The sequence below is a fragment of the Hyperoodon ampullatus genome, assembly GCF_949752795.1.
Source record: "Hyperoodon ampullatus genome assembly, chromosome: 1".
In the NCBI taxonomy this organism is placed as follows: domain Eukaryota; kingdom Metazoa; phylum Chordata; class Mammalia; order Artiodactyla; family Ziphiidae; genus Hyperoodon; species Hyperoodon ampullatus.
In genome coordinates this window covers 198211227-198228106 of record NC_136914.1, presented here as the reverse complement: position 1 = coordinate 198228106, position 16880 = coordinate 198211227, and the positions used below count along the sequence as shown (strand labels likewise).

The 16880-nt window shown below is 48.2% G+C and overlaps 1 protein-coding gene across 1 annotated transcript in view; it reads left to right on the top strand.

Annotated features, from left to right (window-relative positions):
* The window catches only part of SLIT1 (slit guidance ligand 1), a gene marked incomplete at its 3' end in the record, with an annotated part of 170247 nt that overhangs the window by 143073 nt on the left and 10294 nt on the right, over positions 1-16880 (top strand). Inside the window, exons 23-28 of the mRNA XM_079712349.1 lie at positions 382-453; positions 2428-2499; positions 3310-3381; positions 11787-11950; positions 13613-13737; positions 14008-14105. Coding sequence (XP_079568475.1) covers positions 382-453; positions 2428-2499; positions 3310-3381; positions 11787-11950; positions 13613-13737; positions 14008-14105 — 603 coding nt within the window. The remainder of the gene's footprint in view (positions 1-381; positions 454-2427; positions 2500-3309; positions 3382-11786; positions 11951-13612; positions 13738-14007; positions 14106-16880) is intronic.

Genomic DNA, 16880 nt, shown 5'->3' with positions numbered 1-16880 from the left:
AGGGAGGGTGAGTGAACAAACCCACATAAAGTACTAGCAAGAGAGAAAGGATAGAGAGCCCCCTAGACCTGGCAGTTGGGAGGCAGTTGATGCCCTTGGTGGGAGCATTTCCATGGTGGGTGGAGGGTGGGAGCCAGGCTATACTTGCCTGGGGTGGGGGATGAGGAAATGGAGACCTGAAACCCTGGAGACACAGAGCGAGTTCAGGGAGCAGAACGGAGGGCTGTAAATAATTGTGAACCAAGCGCCCCTCCACCACCTCCCACCCGCCAGAGTGCCGGTCAGAACAACTTGCCCGCCTGGCTGAGGGATGGCCATGGCCAGAGTGGGGGAGGGGAGGAGTTCTTTCTTTCTAAATGATGATACTTTTGTCTTTTCCAGGGACCTGAGTAACAACAAGATCAGTTCCTTAAGCAATTCCTCTTTCACCAACATGAGCCAGCTGACCACTCTGTGAGTCCCATGGTGGGAGGTGGAGGGAGGGCTTGTGGCTACTGAGACTCTCCCCAAGGCTCGGTCACTGGCAGGTATCCCCACGTAGCCTCCCTTACCCTCCAGGGAGGGTGATGGGGCCTGCCCACTGAAAAGACTTTTAAAACACTTTTTTTTAAATTGTGAAACACAGAGTGTATATGGAAAAGTGCAAAAAACATAAATGTACCATTTAACAAATAATCATAAAGCTAGAACATGTGTAAATACCTAAGGCAAAAAATAGAACACAGCTAGCACCCCAAAAGTCTCCTCATCTCTTCCTGATCATTCTTCCTCTGTCCCCCAACACCCGAGGCAGTCCCTACCTGGAGTTTTATAATGATCACTTCTTTGGTCTTTATAGTACCGTCTACATATGCATTTCTACACAATGAAGTTTAATGTTGCCCACTTTTGAATCTTATATAAATTGAATCATACAGGATGTAGCCTTTTATGTCTGGCTTCTTTTATTTACCATTATGTTTGTGTGAAGCTGTGGTCTCTTCATTTTCACTGCTGTATAGTATTCCTTTGTAGGAATATACCCTACTTTCCTTATCCATTCTACCACTGATGGATATTTGCGCTGTTTCCAGTTTGGACTATTGTGAACGGTTACTCTCTGAACATTTTTGTGCCCATATTCTAAGATATTTTAATGATTGCTTTAATTATATCCCAAGCAATTGATTGGAAAGTATTAACAAGCATCATTTATATTTGCCTGGAGCTTAAGAATGTATTTCATTCACCGTCCCAATACCTCACTTTACAGATGATGTGCCCAGGACTTAAGAACTTTCCCTTTGGTTCTACTGTGGTCAAATAATAGAGCCAGTACCCTACAAGACAGGGTCCTGACTCATTCAGGCCCCCAGGAGCAGAATGTGGTCCCAAGGCCACAAAGTGCTGCACTTACCTGCCTCAGGTCTATTAGTCAACTGGTTTCCATTTCAAAGTCTTCATGAGCCTGTTGACTGAAAGAAAAATGCACAAGTTGTGAGTTAAGTTTTATTCGGGGACCTTCCAGAGGACTATAGCCTGGAGACAGTCTCTCAGATGGCTCTGAGGAACTGCTCTGAAGAGGGAAGGGAGGAGCCAGGATACGTAGGAACTTTTTTTTTCTGAGAAAAACATGTGGTCCAGCATCAAAAGGTTACTGTTAATCACAAACAACAGATATCTCAAGTTAATGATTTTAGTGCTTTTCTACGTATGGGAAGATGTAAGAGTCTGGGGTCATTTGAAATTTTTCCTTAGATATGCATCTAAGCTATCTAAAGGCTAGTATATTCAAAGCACAGAATGCACCCTGTCTTTCTCCATCCTGGATTCCCCTCAGGGCACACTGTCGGTGGGCAACTGAAGTGGCTAATGGCTTGATCCTTGTAGAACTGGAACGGCAGGCAACATTTTTTTCTTTACAAGCCTTTGTGTGAAGCTGCCATGGTCTAGGGCAGTGGTTCTCAACCAGGGGCAATTCTGCTCTCCAGGGAACATTTGGCAATGTTTGAAACATTTTTGGTTGTCACAGCTGGAGGAGGGCAGGGGGAGCTACTGCATCTCTGTGGGCAAAGGCCGGGGATGCTGCTCAACATCCTACAAGGGACAGGACAGCCCCCCAGCAAGGAACTGTCAATAGTAACTGTCAATAGTGCCGAGGCTGAGAAATCCTGGGCTAGGTGATCCTGGAAGCTGTAAGGGGAAACAGCCTTTTCCTGTGATAAAAAAATGTCTCATTTCTCTTGTTATTATTTAATAAATAGGTTTAGTGAGGTATAATTAATATATAATAAACTGCACATCCTTAATGTGTAAAATTTGATACATGTTCACGCCCATGAAACCATCACCACAATCAAGGTGGTGACCACGTGCATCACCACCAGAAGTGGTACCCCTTAATAATCCCTCCCGCATTTCCTCCGTCCCTCCCTCTTCTTCCTGCAGGATCCTCAGCTACAATGCCCTGCAGTGCATCCCTCCTTTGGCCTTCCAGGGGCTCCGCTCCCTGCGCCTGCTGTGAGTCTTCCTGCTCTTCATTCCTCCAGGCAAATCTGCCCCACCAAGGGCCCTTCTCACCCACCTGGCAGGCAGGAATGTCCCAAGGTCCGGGGCCCCAGCAGGGCCAACTGTGTCCAAAGTGCGAGGCCAGTCCACTCTCATTGGAGCTCCTAACGGAGGCCAAGGAATGAATGGGAAACCATCCGAGAAAAGGGGGTTGCTGTTTGCCCCAAGTTGTGTTTGCGATGTGTGTGCTGAGGCAGGGTCTGGGGGCATCCAAGATAAGGTAGCCCCTTGTTTGCATGTGAGTCTTCTGTCAAATGGTGAATGTAGAACTTTCTCTAAGAATTCCCACTGTGAGGTTTGCCCTGTGCTCACAGCCCTCTGCCATGCCTGTTATGACGGCCTCTGGAATATCCTTGCACTGAGTCCTCTGGCAGCCCGCCTGGGGCAGGAGACATTCTTCACCCCCAACCTAGGGCTCACCCAGTAGCTTCCTTACCAGGAAGAAGCCTGTCCCCTCAGGCTCCCCAGCCAAGCTAGGGAAGGCACACACTGCATACCTGCACACGTCCATTTGTCCTGTGAGCAGACATGATATGTTGAGTTAGTTGTGATGGCCCGAGCAGGGTCTTCCAGAAGGGCTGAGTGGCAGCGTGGTCTGTGATAATTAGGGGCTCCCTCTCCTTGCCTGTGGCCAGCAGCGCAGGGTCTCTGATCCAGGGACCCTCTCCCTCATGACATGCCCCTCTCAGCAGAGGGCATCCCTCCATCAGTTCCTGAGTTTTCTGTCTTGGGATGAGTCCTGACAGCCTCTTCTCTCTTCAGGTCCCTGCATGGTAATGACGTCTCCACCCTCCAAGAGGGCATCTTCACAGATGTGACCTCCCTGTCTCACCTGTAAGTAACTCTGGCCCAATTCTCGGCACCTCTTTGGATTTAAATGGAACTTGGATTCCAAGAAAGACCCCTCCTCCTGAGAGTATTACTTTTAATTTAGCTTGTGAACTTCAGATGCTCCCCGTTTCAGACTCTTACACATTCAGTGTACGATCAGTCACAGTAATGGGCTTTGAGAACAGTTCTTCACAAGCAATAATAAAAGTAGTAATGACCATATATTGATTGCCAAGCACTGCACGTGCATCGGCTAATTTAATCCTCACAGCTCTCCTACAACATAGCTACTGTTATTCCCATTTTCCACATGAGGAAACAGGTCCAAAAAATGTGACAAACTCACCCAAAGTTGCGTAGCTGGTAGAGGCGAGAGTCTTCTGTCTCAAAAGCCCATGCTCTGAAGCACGATGCCAGTACTGTGCCTCTGACTTCATATGGTGGGGGATAAGCTCCGGAAATTTACTACCCAAAAGAAGTATAATTGGCATAATTGGATGTAGACTTGTTTCCAAAACTGTTTACCTGGCAGCGCCAAGAGGATTCTTAAAAAGCAGTATGCTCGATTCCTCAAAAGGCTGAATGTAGAATTACCATATGACCCAGCAATTCCACTCCTAAGTATATACCCCAAAGAATTGAAGGCAGGGACTCAAACAGATACTTGTACACCCATGTTCATAGCAGCATGGTTCACACAATAGCTATAAAGTAGAAACAACCCAAGTGTCCATTGACAGATGAATGGATAAATAAAATATGGTACAGTGGGATATTGTTCAGCCATAAAAAGGAATGAAGTTCTGACACATGCTACCACATGAACGAATCTTTAAAGCATGCTAAGTGAAATAACCCAGACACAAAAGGACAATATTGTACGATTCCACTGAAATGAGGTACCCAGAATAGTCAGATTCATACCTACAGAAAGGAGAATGGTGGTTGCCAGGTGATGGGAGGAGGAGGAAAGGGGAATTTTTGTTTAATGGGTACAGCGTTTCTGTTTAAGGTGATAAAAAGAGTTTTGGAACCAGATAGTGGTGATGGTTGCACAATATTGTGAATGTAATCGATGCCACTGAATTGTACACTTAAAATGGTCAAAATAGCAAATTATATATATTTTTTACCACAATTTAAAAAATGAAGGAATATAAAAGCAATGGGCCATGGCAGGGTCATCCTAATTCTGGAGGCGGGGCCAGGCACAGAGTGAACACATTCCCTCCTAGCATCTCGGCTGTAGGTCCAGGTCATGTTCAGGCCAGATGGACTGCAGCTGGAACCCGGGGTGTTACCGTGTCCTCCTGCTCTCTGCCTCACAGCCAAGTGCCCAGGGCCCGAGTGGACAGGCAAACCCAGATCAGGGAGTCTTTTGGGGTCCCCAGCATCTCTACTTGAAGTTCATTCACTCAACAATCTCACTGGATTTTCTTAGCTCTAAGGCTCATCTTTTCCACATTTTAATCTCTGAGATCAGAGTATATCTTACAAATGATCTGTATGTACTTAATAAAGTAACATTTCTCCACCCCTCCCAGAACATGCTAAATTAGTGGACGTCTTAACAATCTTAGACTTGAGGAAGTAAAATAGTAATAAGTGCCACTCATTGAGAGTTTTCCTGGGACAAGTACTTTACTATCTGTGATGTCTTGTTTACTCCATAACCAAAATGGGAAGTAGCTATTGTGCTGTGAGCCAGCTTCACAAGTAAGACAGGGACTGTCTTGAGCCCACACTGAAGATTCCAGGACTCAGTGGGCAGAGTGCAGTGATTGATTAGTTATGTCTGCTTGGGAGTGGAATGGGTAAGGGGGCTCTGTCCTAGGTGGCAGGATTTATTATATCCATTTTACAGTCCCAGGTTCAGTTAAGCAGATTCCCTAGGTCATAAAGCTGGGAAATGACAGACACAGGATTTGAACTTAGGTGTGTCTGATTCCAAAGCTCTTTATTTATTCTTTATTGCCTCAATAAATATGTCCTGAGTAACCACAGTGAGTCAAATGCTGAAGAATTTACTAACACAAGGTTTCTGCCTTCTGTGACCATCTGGGATATTATAAAACAAGCTCAAAGGCAGCAGTGACTAACTCTGGGGAAGTCTGACGAGCTTCAGAGAGGAGGTGCCTCTTTGCTGCCATTGAAAAGGCACTAGGAATTTGCCATTTGGACGTTCCAGAAAGAGGGAATAGCATGTGCAAAGGCATGGAGGCAAGAAAGTGGATGACATATTCAGGGATGCTGTGTTGTCCAGCATAGGATATAGGGGGTTTGGTTAGGTGAGGAGTGTGGGGTGGGAAGAGAAGAATCTGGAAAGGGACATTGGAATTCCATTGTGAAGGGCCTTTGTGCCATGCTATAGAGATTGGACTTTGTTCTGTAGATAGAAGGGAATCGTGGAAGAATTAAATTGTGAAAACTCCTGGAAAGCCGTGGTGACCTGTGGAGGCTGGATGGGATGGGATGAGGCAGGAGGGAGCCTGGCTGGAGACTGTGGCTCTGGACAAAGGCCAGGCAAGGATGGTATTGTTCACTGTTTCAATGACTCCCATTCACAGGGGCTTGTTTCTATCTGTGTTTAGTCATTTTCGGTTGTGAGCTCATTTTTTGCTGATGCTGGGAATTCTGAGGACCTGTATTGGAGATACTTCTCTCCAGAGAGTTTTGTGCATGTCTTTGCTGGGCCAGGGTCTGCTGCTGCTCTGGGCCCACACTGTTCTCAGCTCCTTTGCTTACCCCTGGGCTGTGCCAAGTGTCCGCTCCAGATCCCCCCCTGCCAGGAAAGGCCTTTTCAAGCATCTGGTCCACCTTTCCCTCCTTTGGGGCCCCCTTCGTGTATTGTATCTCTTATCATTGGGCTTTACCTTTTCTCCTTCCCTGTGAAAACTGAATAAGACTCAAGGACATTCTGATCTTGTCTCTAGCTCAACATCTAGAGGCTTTGCTTTTCAAATGGGAAGTGAACATATGTTTTGTGTCAACAAAAACCTGAAGCTGCAAAACCAGATTTTGAGCCCATGCCTATCTATAAATTCAGACTTTCTTTAGGATAACAGTAACATCAGGCCAGAAGCCAGATCCAACTTGTAAGAAAAAAGAAAAAAACAATAAGTAGAGATCAGTTAAATGGTAAATGCAAAACAGGGCATCAGCATTACTGATTAGAGGTGTTTGTTAATTGCATCTAAGCCCTATTTCTCTATAAAATAGCATCTATGTAGAAGAAATCTTCCATTATTATGAAGCAACCTCGTGAATACATTCTTCCCTTTATACCCAGGGTTTTGAATGGAACTAGGCAGCAGCCTGGGAAATGTACATGTGCTTGTATTTAGGTGTGTGCACATGTAATACTGAGGGAATATATGTGCATGTGCACACATGTAGCCATTATTTCCTCTGCATGAAGAGTTGCAATTATTCCATAAGGATTCCGTGAGCACTTACAAGGAGTCAAGGAATGGGACAAGGATAGCATAGACTCACCACATTCACTCTGGACTTCACAAAGGCCACATGCAGTCTGAAGGGAAGTAGGCGCCCATGGCTGTATAACAAGTCAGGGTTTGCCCAAGAGTTAGCATCCAGTGTTCCTGGCTCCCAGAGATGCCCCCGTTCCTACTGTGACTCTAACCTGGGCCTCTCCTCTTCACCAGCAGTACGCAGGATGGGGGGGTGGGCCAAGCATGCGTGCTGAGGGGGTGAGGTCCACCGTATTTAAACCCCTTGAACTTTAGACTAGGAATCAGGACATGTGGTGTTAGGTCTTTGTCCTGCCATCAACTGGCAGTGGGATCTCAGACAATTCATTCATCTCTTTAGGTTCTTTCCTCACCTGTACACAGGTTATTTCTAAGGTCCGCTATAGTTCTAACATGCCATAATGATTGTGAGCACTCGTCACTGCCTCGGGCTTCGATACCCTGCACATCTCTGCTGCTGTTTACTTTAATATTTACTTTTACAGTTAGCTCATCTTTCATCCATTTGTCTATCCATCCATCCATCCATCCATCCATCCATCAGCAAATATTTACTATGTGCCAGATCCTGTGCCAAGGCTCCCCAGTATCATTCTTCATGTCTATAATCTGACATTTTGTTGCCCCTAATCTGCTGCATGTTGGAAAACTAGATTTCTGAATTCATTAAGAATTCAATGTGAAAAGTAAATATGGAATGATTAGGTACATCATGGTATGCCCATATGACAGAATAGCAAGTAGTTAATTATAATAGTTATGGCACTGTTCTTTATATTTGATGAAAACGCGGAATAGGGACTTCCCTGGTGGTGCAGTGGTTAAGAATCCACCTGCCAATGCAGGGGACACGGGTTCAAGCCCTGGTCCGGGAAGATCCCACATCCCATGAAGCAACTAAGCCCGTGTGCCACAACTACTGAGCCTGTGCTCTAGAGCCCGCAAGCCACAACTACTAAAGACCACGTGCCTAGAGCCCATGCTTTGCAACAAGAGAAGCCACCGCAAGGAGAAGGCTGCGCACTGCAATGAAGAGTAGCCCCTGCTCGCCGCAACTAGAGAAAGCCCACGCGCAGCAACGAAGACCTAACGCAGCCAATAAATTAATTAATTAATTTAAAAAAAACGCAGAATAGAGAAGACGGTGTACTCTGATTTCAGTGATGTATATATATGAGCACAAGAACTAGAAGGGAATACATGAAAATAAAATTAGTTACATTTATGGGATGATAGATGATTCTTTTCTTTTTGAAGTTCTTTTGCTTTCATACTGAGATTTGTGCATTTCTCGTGCTTTTAGGCAGGCATTCATTCAGAAGACAGGACGCCGGCTAGTGTCAGGCACAGTGGGGGATTCATGATTCCTGCTCTCAGGAAGCTTCATTCCAGAAGAAGAAGACAGTGATGCACACAAATAAATTGCCTGGGAGGAGGATGGGTAGAGGAGGAATAGCTCAGGTGAAGAGATTTTGAAGTTTTAGTGTATGCTAAACTGTTTAGTTGGCACCTCTGAAACAGCCACAAGAGATTTATTTCTGTCCTGGTTAAGTTAATAGAAGAAGCTCAGCCGGTCCTTGGCAGGAACAGACCGAATAGCTACTGTTTCAACTATTTCCAAGTTATACCAAAGAGCAACAACACAGGGTTATTTATACTTCTGCTGGGGGATGAACCTGACTCCGCAGTCCTTTTGGATTGATGAGCAGCCTGGCTGCTGTCCTCACCACTGGTCTCAGCAGGGCCTGTGGCTCTCCCCTCCCCACTGAGTTCACAGCAGTTTTTGTTGGGAAGAATGGACTCCAGGTGAAAGTGAACTACTTGAACTAATGAAGTAGCCACAAAAACCCTGCCTTTGGAGAAATTAAAGCTTGAAATGTTGAATTCAGGAGTCGCTCGCCATCTGCTCTATACAGCGACAAGTAAAGCGTGTGTTGGTCAAGCCAGAAGGCATAGTTTTGAATAGCTTTGTATGTGACTTTGGTAGTTTTTATTATTCTCTATTATTATTTTTTATATTGAGTCGGAAAGGGACACTTACATTTGAGGTGCAACTTTGTTGCTATTTATGGGGGAAATTTATGCAGGAATTGGGAATTGTGACATCCTAAAACGATCAAGGGCCTCCACATTCGCAGTGGCTTCAGATTTAGTCTTTTTGGCATTTTCTCTAAATGAGCTACAAGATGGAGAGAAGAAACCCTTCATAATAAACTCTCAACTCATGGCTCATTAGCAGACCACACTCCTGCAGTGTGCTACAAAAACCTTCTTTCAAATAAATTCTGTATTTATCTTTTGAATAACATAATTACATTACCTCATACTTTTTATGTTAAAAATATTAGTCTGGTGAATGTAGACATTTTAAACATACCACTGTTTTGTATTCCTGTTATTTTTTTTAAGTCTTTGTTTTTTTTTTTTAACACAATGAAGCTTCAAAAAATCAAAGCGTCTGAGCTTCCTCTACCTCTGAAAAGCCCTGGTAATGTTCAGGGAAAAGAGGAAGGTGTATTCCCTGTCCCATTAACCAGGATGGATGCTGTCAGCAAATCAGGACAGAAAAAATGAAATACACGTGGAGGTTGAACCGGCTTTCTTTTCCAAGCTGCATTATTCCCTCGGCGCCCATTTCAGGTTATATGTGCTTGTCTTTCTTCCCCTTCCAGATTGCAGGCTCTTTATCGAATCATAAAGTGAGCCCCAGAGATGTTAAATGAGCCGCTCAAGGTCACCCGGGCAGTGAGCAGCTGCGCTGGGGGCTGGAGTCCAAGATTGTTGAGCCTGCTTTATAAGATCGGCCATCATCAGCTGTGCTATCTGGGGGAATTCCTGCTCAGAGTTGCTGCTGCTGTCATCAGACCCAACACATCTCCAGGGGAACCACTTCCTCTGTATTGCCCAGACACAGGTGGAAAATGGCAGCACGTCCATTTGGTACTTAAGAAATGTGCCCTTTCTCGTGAGCAGTATACAGCCTTATGTTTTCACCATAATGTTGATAGAAATGAACTTCAGGCACGAGGCTCTGGTTTTTCTATTTGCTGGCTCAAAGACCGCTGGCCCCTTCGTTCCCTCAAATACATGCCTAGTTCGTCTCTGAATCTCTCACTGTGGTTTAGTGAGAAGATTATGAGCTTGCCCACGGGATTGGTCAAAGCCTAAGTGGTTGGCGGTGCGCAGTGTCAGTGTGGGGCGGGGATGTGAGGGAGAAGGCACAGCCTTACACCGCAGACGAGTGTAAGTCCATAAGCCTTTTCTGGAGGGCGGCTGTTAACATTTTACATGCGCTTCCTCTGCGACTTGAATCCTCCTTCTAGGCATCTGTTCTAGAGAAATGCTCGCTTCTCACAGAGAGGCATGAACAGAGTGTTCACTGACCTTGGAAACAACCAGAATGTCTGGCAGCAAAAGCTATGAAGTGTCCATTCTTTGGGATGCTATGAAGCAGTTTGATAAAATGAGGTGGATCCATATTGCTGACCTGGAAAAGTCTCCAAGACATGCTGTTTAATGACAAGAAGCAGGCTGCTCAGAAACGATGTGTGCTGGAGGGCCGTAATCTCTTCCTCACGAAGAACTGCGTGTGTAAATATGGGAAAGGATTGGAAGGCTACGCACCGAGTGTGGTGACCATGTGATCATGGGTCCTGTGGTTGGCAGGGACAGTGGTGTAGACTTTCATGTAACGTGGATGTACTGTAGTTTACTTAACCACTCCCCCACTGATGAACATGGGAGGTTTCCAGTCTTTCTGTTACAAACAATGCTGTGATCCATACCATTGCACAGATGCTTTTACACACTTGTGCAGGCACATCTGTGAGATAAACTCCCAGAAACAGAATTGCTGGGTCAAAAGGCAACTGCATTGCTTAGATAGATATCATAAAATCCCCCTCCGTAGGAGTTATACCATCTTGCATCCCCATCAGTAACATAGGAATGTACCTTTAAAAAAAAATTGAGGTGAAATTCACGGAATATAAAATTAACCGTTTTAATGGGTGTACCTCATTGGCATTGAGGACATTCACAGTGTTGTGTAAGGTGGAGACTATTGTGTGCCGGGTCTGAAAATGGTTTACAGTGAAAACTTGTTTAACTGAAAATGAAAAGAAAAATTAAAGAGTATAGGCTTCAGGGGCTTCCCTGGTGGCGCAGTGGTTGAGAGTCCGCCTGCTGATGCAGGGGATGTGGGTTCGTGCCCTGGTCCGGGAAGATCCCACATGCCGCAGAGCGGCTGGGCCCGTCAGAAATGGCCGCTGAGCCTGCGCGTCCGGAGCCTGTGCTCCGCAATGGGAGAGGCCACAACAGTGAGAGGCCCGCGTAGCGCAAAAAAAAAAAAAAGAAAGAAAGAGTATAGGCTTCAGCTTCAGACAGCGCTGGGTTCTGGATCTGGGGGCTTCCCTTCACTGGTTGTGTGACCCCAGGAAATTACTTATTCCACATGAGGCTCAGTTCCCACATCTTTGAGATGGAGGAGAGAAAACTTACACTGTGGGGCTGATGAGAGGATTAGATGCACTGACTAGGGAGAAGCAGCTGGTTCATCACAGCAGTAAATCTCGGTTGCTTTCTCCCCAGTGCACTCTAGAGGCAGTGCAGTCAGAGGCTCTGGCCTCAACAGCACGAGTTCAGATCGCACTTCCCCACTTTCTCTGTGCATCTTGGGCAAGTGCTTCCACCTTTATGAGTCTCAGTTGCAACATGTAAAATGGGGATAGTAGGGTGTGATGAGGACTAATCGAGACAACAGATAAGGAGCGCTTACAACTTGACTGCCTACACAGTGAGTGCTCATGCAATGGGGGCGGTTAGGGTTTTGCCAGCTCCTGGCATAATGCCTGGCACCCAGTGGGCGAAGGACCCCATGAAGCCATAATGCCTACTTCTCTCCACTCTCTGACCCAGGGCCATTGGTGCCAACCCCCTGTACTGTGACTGCCACCTGCGCTGGTTGTCCAGCTGGGTGAAGACAGGCTACAAGGAACCTGGCATTGCCCGCTGTGCCGGGCCCCCGGATATGGAGGGCAAGCTGCTCCTCACCACGCCTGCCAAGAAGTTTGAATGCCTAGGTGAGCCCAGGAGCACGAGAGGGGATGGTGGGTACCGGGTTGCTTCCCCCCACCTCCTGCTTCCCCCTCCAACCCTGGCAGAGCCTTCTAGACACTCCTGTGTCCCCGAGGTGACCGGCTGGGTGGGGAACAGGTGGCAGGAATGAGGCGCCCGCTGCTTGTTAGCATTGCCGCCCTCTTGTCCTGCCACACAACGAACAAAAGAAAGCCAGGCGGAAAATCTCAGGCCGTAAGGGCTCTAATCCCTCCCTGGGGTTATGTAAGGAAAATAAAAATAGCAGTGTTTCTGGAAGCTGCAAGCCTCTCAGCAGTACAAGCACTCAGGCCTCCCTTTGGTCGGAATTGTGCTCAGCAATTAGCTTAAACGCCTGAGCCACTGGACCCAGCTGCCACTCTCCTGACATTTGCGGAAATACAAGGCCTGAGTGTGATTGGAGGCCTCACCCTGGGCATCTGTAAATACTCGTTCAGGGATTGACTGACTGATTGACAGCCCAAGCCCTGGGGCCCCTGCTGAGCAGGAGGAGGTGGCCGAGTGGCTGGCCCAGGCCTAGCTTTGTGTCCCCCCCCAGCAGGGGGGCAGCTGTGGGAGGGCACGGGAGGCCGTGGGGCATGACTCTGCAATCTCACAGACCACCAGGGAAAATGAAGCTGACAGCCAGGGGTTAATGAGGCGGCCCCGGGCCGCCCTGTGTGCAGGATGCTGTCACAGGAGTGACCCTTCAGAGGGCCCCCGATCTGTGGCTTGGCTGATGGCTGCTGGGAGCAGGCCAATGTAGGTTGAAACATTTGCTCAGTATTTATTTAATGGGGTGGGATTGGTACTGGTGAAAGGTTTTTGTTTGTGTGTTTTTAAAATTTTTTATTGGAATATAACACGCATAACAGGAAAGTACAGATCGTAAATGAATGGCTCGCTGAATTTTCACAAATTGAACTGGCTGGTGTTACTATTTATTCCTGTGAGGCCCTAATGCTCCTCCTAGGCGGCACCCCAGGCAGCCTGGCTGCCGGCTCCTCCCCCACCTCCAAGTTCAAGGAAGGGCCACCAGTGAGTCCTGAAGGGGCTGGAGAAGGTCATGCCTGTAGCCAGAGAGGTGACGGGAAAGGGTCCTCCCTGCTCAGCCTTGGAGAGAAACAAGTTCAAGGCCATGGACCTTTTTTCTCCTAAGCGTGGCCTCCTCTCAGAGCCATGTCTCCTCCCTGCTGGGGTGGCCGCCCTTGCTGTCCAGGCCAGCAGGTGACAGGGCTGGGGGTGGTTGCCTCAGAAGGGTGTGAGGGGATGGATAAAACATCAGCTGATTTCAGTAATGGTGACCATGATGCTGTCACACCGATGGTCCTGCCCTGACCGCCACATGGGGGCTCCCCTGAAGCCCCTTTTTCGGATTATCTCATTTAGTCCTTCCAGCCCCATGAGGCAGGAGCTGTTTTTAGCTCCATTTCACAGAGGAGGGTCCAGAGGCTGGAGAGGTGGACTCTGAAAGGGGGTGAGCGCGATCCATAGGGAATACCAGGAGAGGCAAACATCTCCTTGGGGAGAGGGCTTCGCGCACCCGTCCCTGTAGTGCCAGGATTCTGGGCCGGGGGCCACGGGGCTCTATGCCCAGCCCTGTCCCCCCACCCCGTCCCTGCGCTAACACCACTCCCACCTTTCCTCAGGTCCGCCCAGCCTGGCTGTCCAGGCCAAGTGTGATCCCTGCTTGTCCAGCCCATGCCAGAACCAGGGCACCTGCCATAACGACCCCCTTGGGGTGTACAGGTGTGCCTGCCCCAGCGGCTATAAGGTGAGTGCAGGCTGAGGCTGGAGGCGGAGGGCTGCTCGAGGGCATGGTAGGGCAGGGCTGGGGCTGTCTCATTGGCCACTCAGCCCTCAGGGCCCAGGGTGAGCTCAGAGCGGGCGCCCAAGTGAGCATTTCATCCATGACCTAACATGTGGATGAGAGAACAAGGAACCCCCGGGACCGGCAGGCCGAGCTGCTGAGGGGCCGGCTGTCCCTGTTGGCTCACTGGCCCCTGGGTCTCCCTGGGGTCCCCATCACTAACTTCTTCCCCAGGGCCGAGACTGCGAGGTGTCCCTGGACAGCTGTTCCAGCAGCCCCTGTGGAAATGGCGGGACCTGCCACTCGCAGGAGGGCGAGGATGCCGGCTTCACGTGAGTTGCCGGGTTGGGGGGGTGGGGGTGCTGGAACGTGGTGGGTGAGTGCTAATGGGATCCGGCACCCAAGCCTCGGAGCCTTCCTCCTCCGAATGGGATGGCGCAGGCCCTTTGAGCTCTGGGAGATGAGGGACAGGCCCAGGGGGAATAGCCACTCACTCCAAACGGCAGCCAGAGGCCTCTCCGTGTCCACCCAGGCCACGCCTCCGCTGCCCAGAGGCAGTGAAAGCACAGAGACTAGGGGCTGCCTAGGTCACACAGCAGGCAGCAGTGGGGCTGAGGCTTGGAGCCCCTGCTCCAGGCTTCTGCCTGCTCTTGCCATGTGCCAGGAGAGTCTTTCTGTGGCATTGGAGTCCATAGCCTAGGGCATATGCGGCAGTGCCACGAGGCAGCTTGGGGGTGTTTTCAAATCCTGTAATCTCCATTAACCCCCAAGGCCTTCAATTGAAGCCATCCACCTGCTTGTTGGGCCAGTGTTGCCTGAAGGCAGGGCCCTCAGCCAGCTGCTCCGGATCAGGCGTCCACCCCGAGCCCCCAGGACAGGGGTGGGGAGTCCTGCCCCGAGGTGGAGCAAGTCCTGGTCACGCCCTCCGGGGGCCTTCCCACCCCAGCTCATGGGTCACTCTGGTCGCACCACGGGCATCGGTTTCCCACTGTCCTCCACAGCTCATCTCGCAAGTCCTCCCAGTGCTGACATCGCCACTCAAGCCCCCCACTCACCCTGCTCCCCCAGAGCCTCTCAACGAGCCCCCCAGCTTCCCAGAGCTCTCCTGCACCCGGAGCTTTTCTGAGGAGCACATGGTATTTAGTGGCGGAAGATAAATTGTCAGCTGAGCAAATTGACTCTTCAGAAAATGATGTTGAATCTCCTGGCAGAAATGGCCAAACCTGTCTCTGCAAACCCAAATTACCAGCTGTAAAAAAGAAAACACTAAATGGCCTCTCGGCAGGTGTCGCCTTGGAAACGGCGTCCTTATAATAGGCTCTGTGCTCCTCTGGGCTTCTGCACCAGCTCCATCAAAGCCCCCTCCTCATTGGCTGGACTACTAGGGGGCGAGTCTACGGAGAGGGGCTGCTGAGAGGACGCACCTAGGAACTCTCCCTGCTAGGCAGGGAGGGGTGCAGCTGGGAGTAGCCCCTCACACTTGGCATGCCTGCAGATTGTGGGGGTGCTGTGGGAAGGACGCTTTTGGGTGAAAGGGGTGCCTCCCTGAGTAACCCCTCAAACCTAAGGCTTACAAGGAACTCCTCAGTTGTTCCCCGAACCCCGCCAGAGGGGACTTAGCTGAGATCCGCCACCACCTTGCAGGGGGAATTAAACTCCAGGACACAGCCTGAAACAGTAGGCTTCACACCTTCTTGTTCACACCCCCGCCCCTCCGCAAACGAATTTTTAAAACTGCAAACTGCCTCACACATTCTTAAGTGACAGCTAAAAATCTTCATGGTAAGTTTAATTTTTCATTGTAAAGAAGGTCATTTCCAGAACGCTGTACATATTATTAACTTTTTTTTTTTGATGTTGGGGGTAGGAGTTTATTAATTAATTAATTAATTTTTTTTGCTGTGTTGGGTCTTTGTTTCTGTGCGAGGGCTTTCTCTAGTTGTGGCAAGCGGGGGCCACTCTTCATCGTGGTGCACGGGCCTCTCACTATCGCGGCCTTTCTTGTTGCGGAGCACAGGCTCCAGACGCGCAGGCTCAGTAGTTGTGGCTCACGGGCCCAGCCGCTCTGCGGCATGTGGGATCCTCCCAGACCAGGGCCCGAACCCGTGTCCCCTGCATCAGCAGGCAGATTCTCAACCACTGCGCCACCAGGGAAGCCCAACATTTAAAATTAAAGCTATGACTCTTTAAATCACTCTTTTATTATTCTCCAGGGAAAAATCATTTTGAAATCACGTGAAGGAACTCCTCTTGAACAGCTGCGACGTCTTGCATCATTCTCGTTTCTACTCAAACTAGTATTTCTGTTTTACTCCCCTTACCTGCCCCCCATTTTTCTTCTAATGTAATCTGTTTTCATACTAGAAGCTTTCCTTGAGCACCCTGCCATACTTTCCTACCACCAAAATGGGTATATAAGTTTAAATTTAAAGTTTTTTTTTTACTATTTCTTGTCACCATAAACCTCTGATTAAAAGTTTCTTTTGCATTGAGTTATCATTACAATGATCAATAATACACAGTTGATCAGAACAACATAACTGTATTCCAAAATTTGATAATTATTACACATAAAAGGTAAATTTTATTAGACTGTATCTCTTAATTAGATGGAGCTTTTGTTTGTGTGTGTGAGTGTGTGTGTGTGAGTGTGTGTGTGTGTGTGTGTGTGTTCTCCTAATTGGTTTATGTGTCCAGAGGTGAATATTATAGAGTGTGAGAGGGCTTAGCAGCCAATCTATTCCCTTAAAAAAAAATGTGTGTGTGTGTGTGCGTGTGTGTGTGTGTAGCTGTAAATGCTGAGAAAGTTTGTTCACATAAATAAACCAATGAGATTACGAGTTTTATTATAGCCATGTCACTCAATTATTTGAAACCCTGTCAAGTTTATATGCTAAAAATCCCAAGTGATCTGTCATCAAAAATTATTTTTAATGCTCTATCAGCTGACAGTTCCATGAGGTCTTCCTTCAATTATTTTTTAATGCACAGAACTGGAAACCTCATGACTTGCAAAAGTGTTTGTTCATTCACTTTGGAAACATCAATATTCCTAATTGTCCCTTCATTTGGCACCCAAGGATCTTAGGCCCCAGGCACAGCCCACC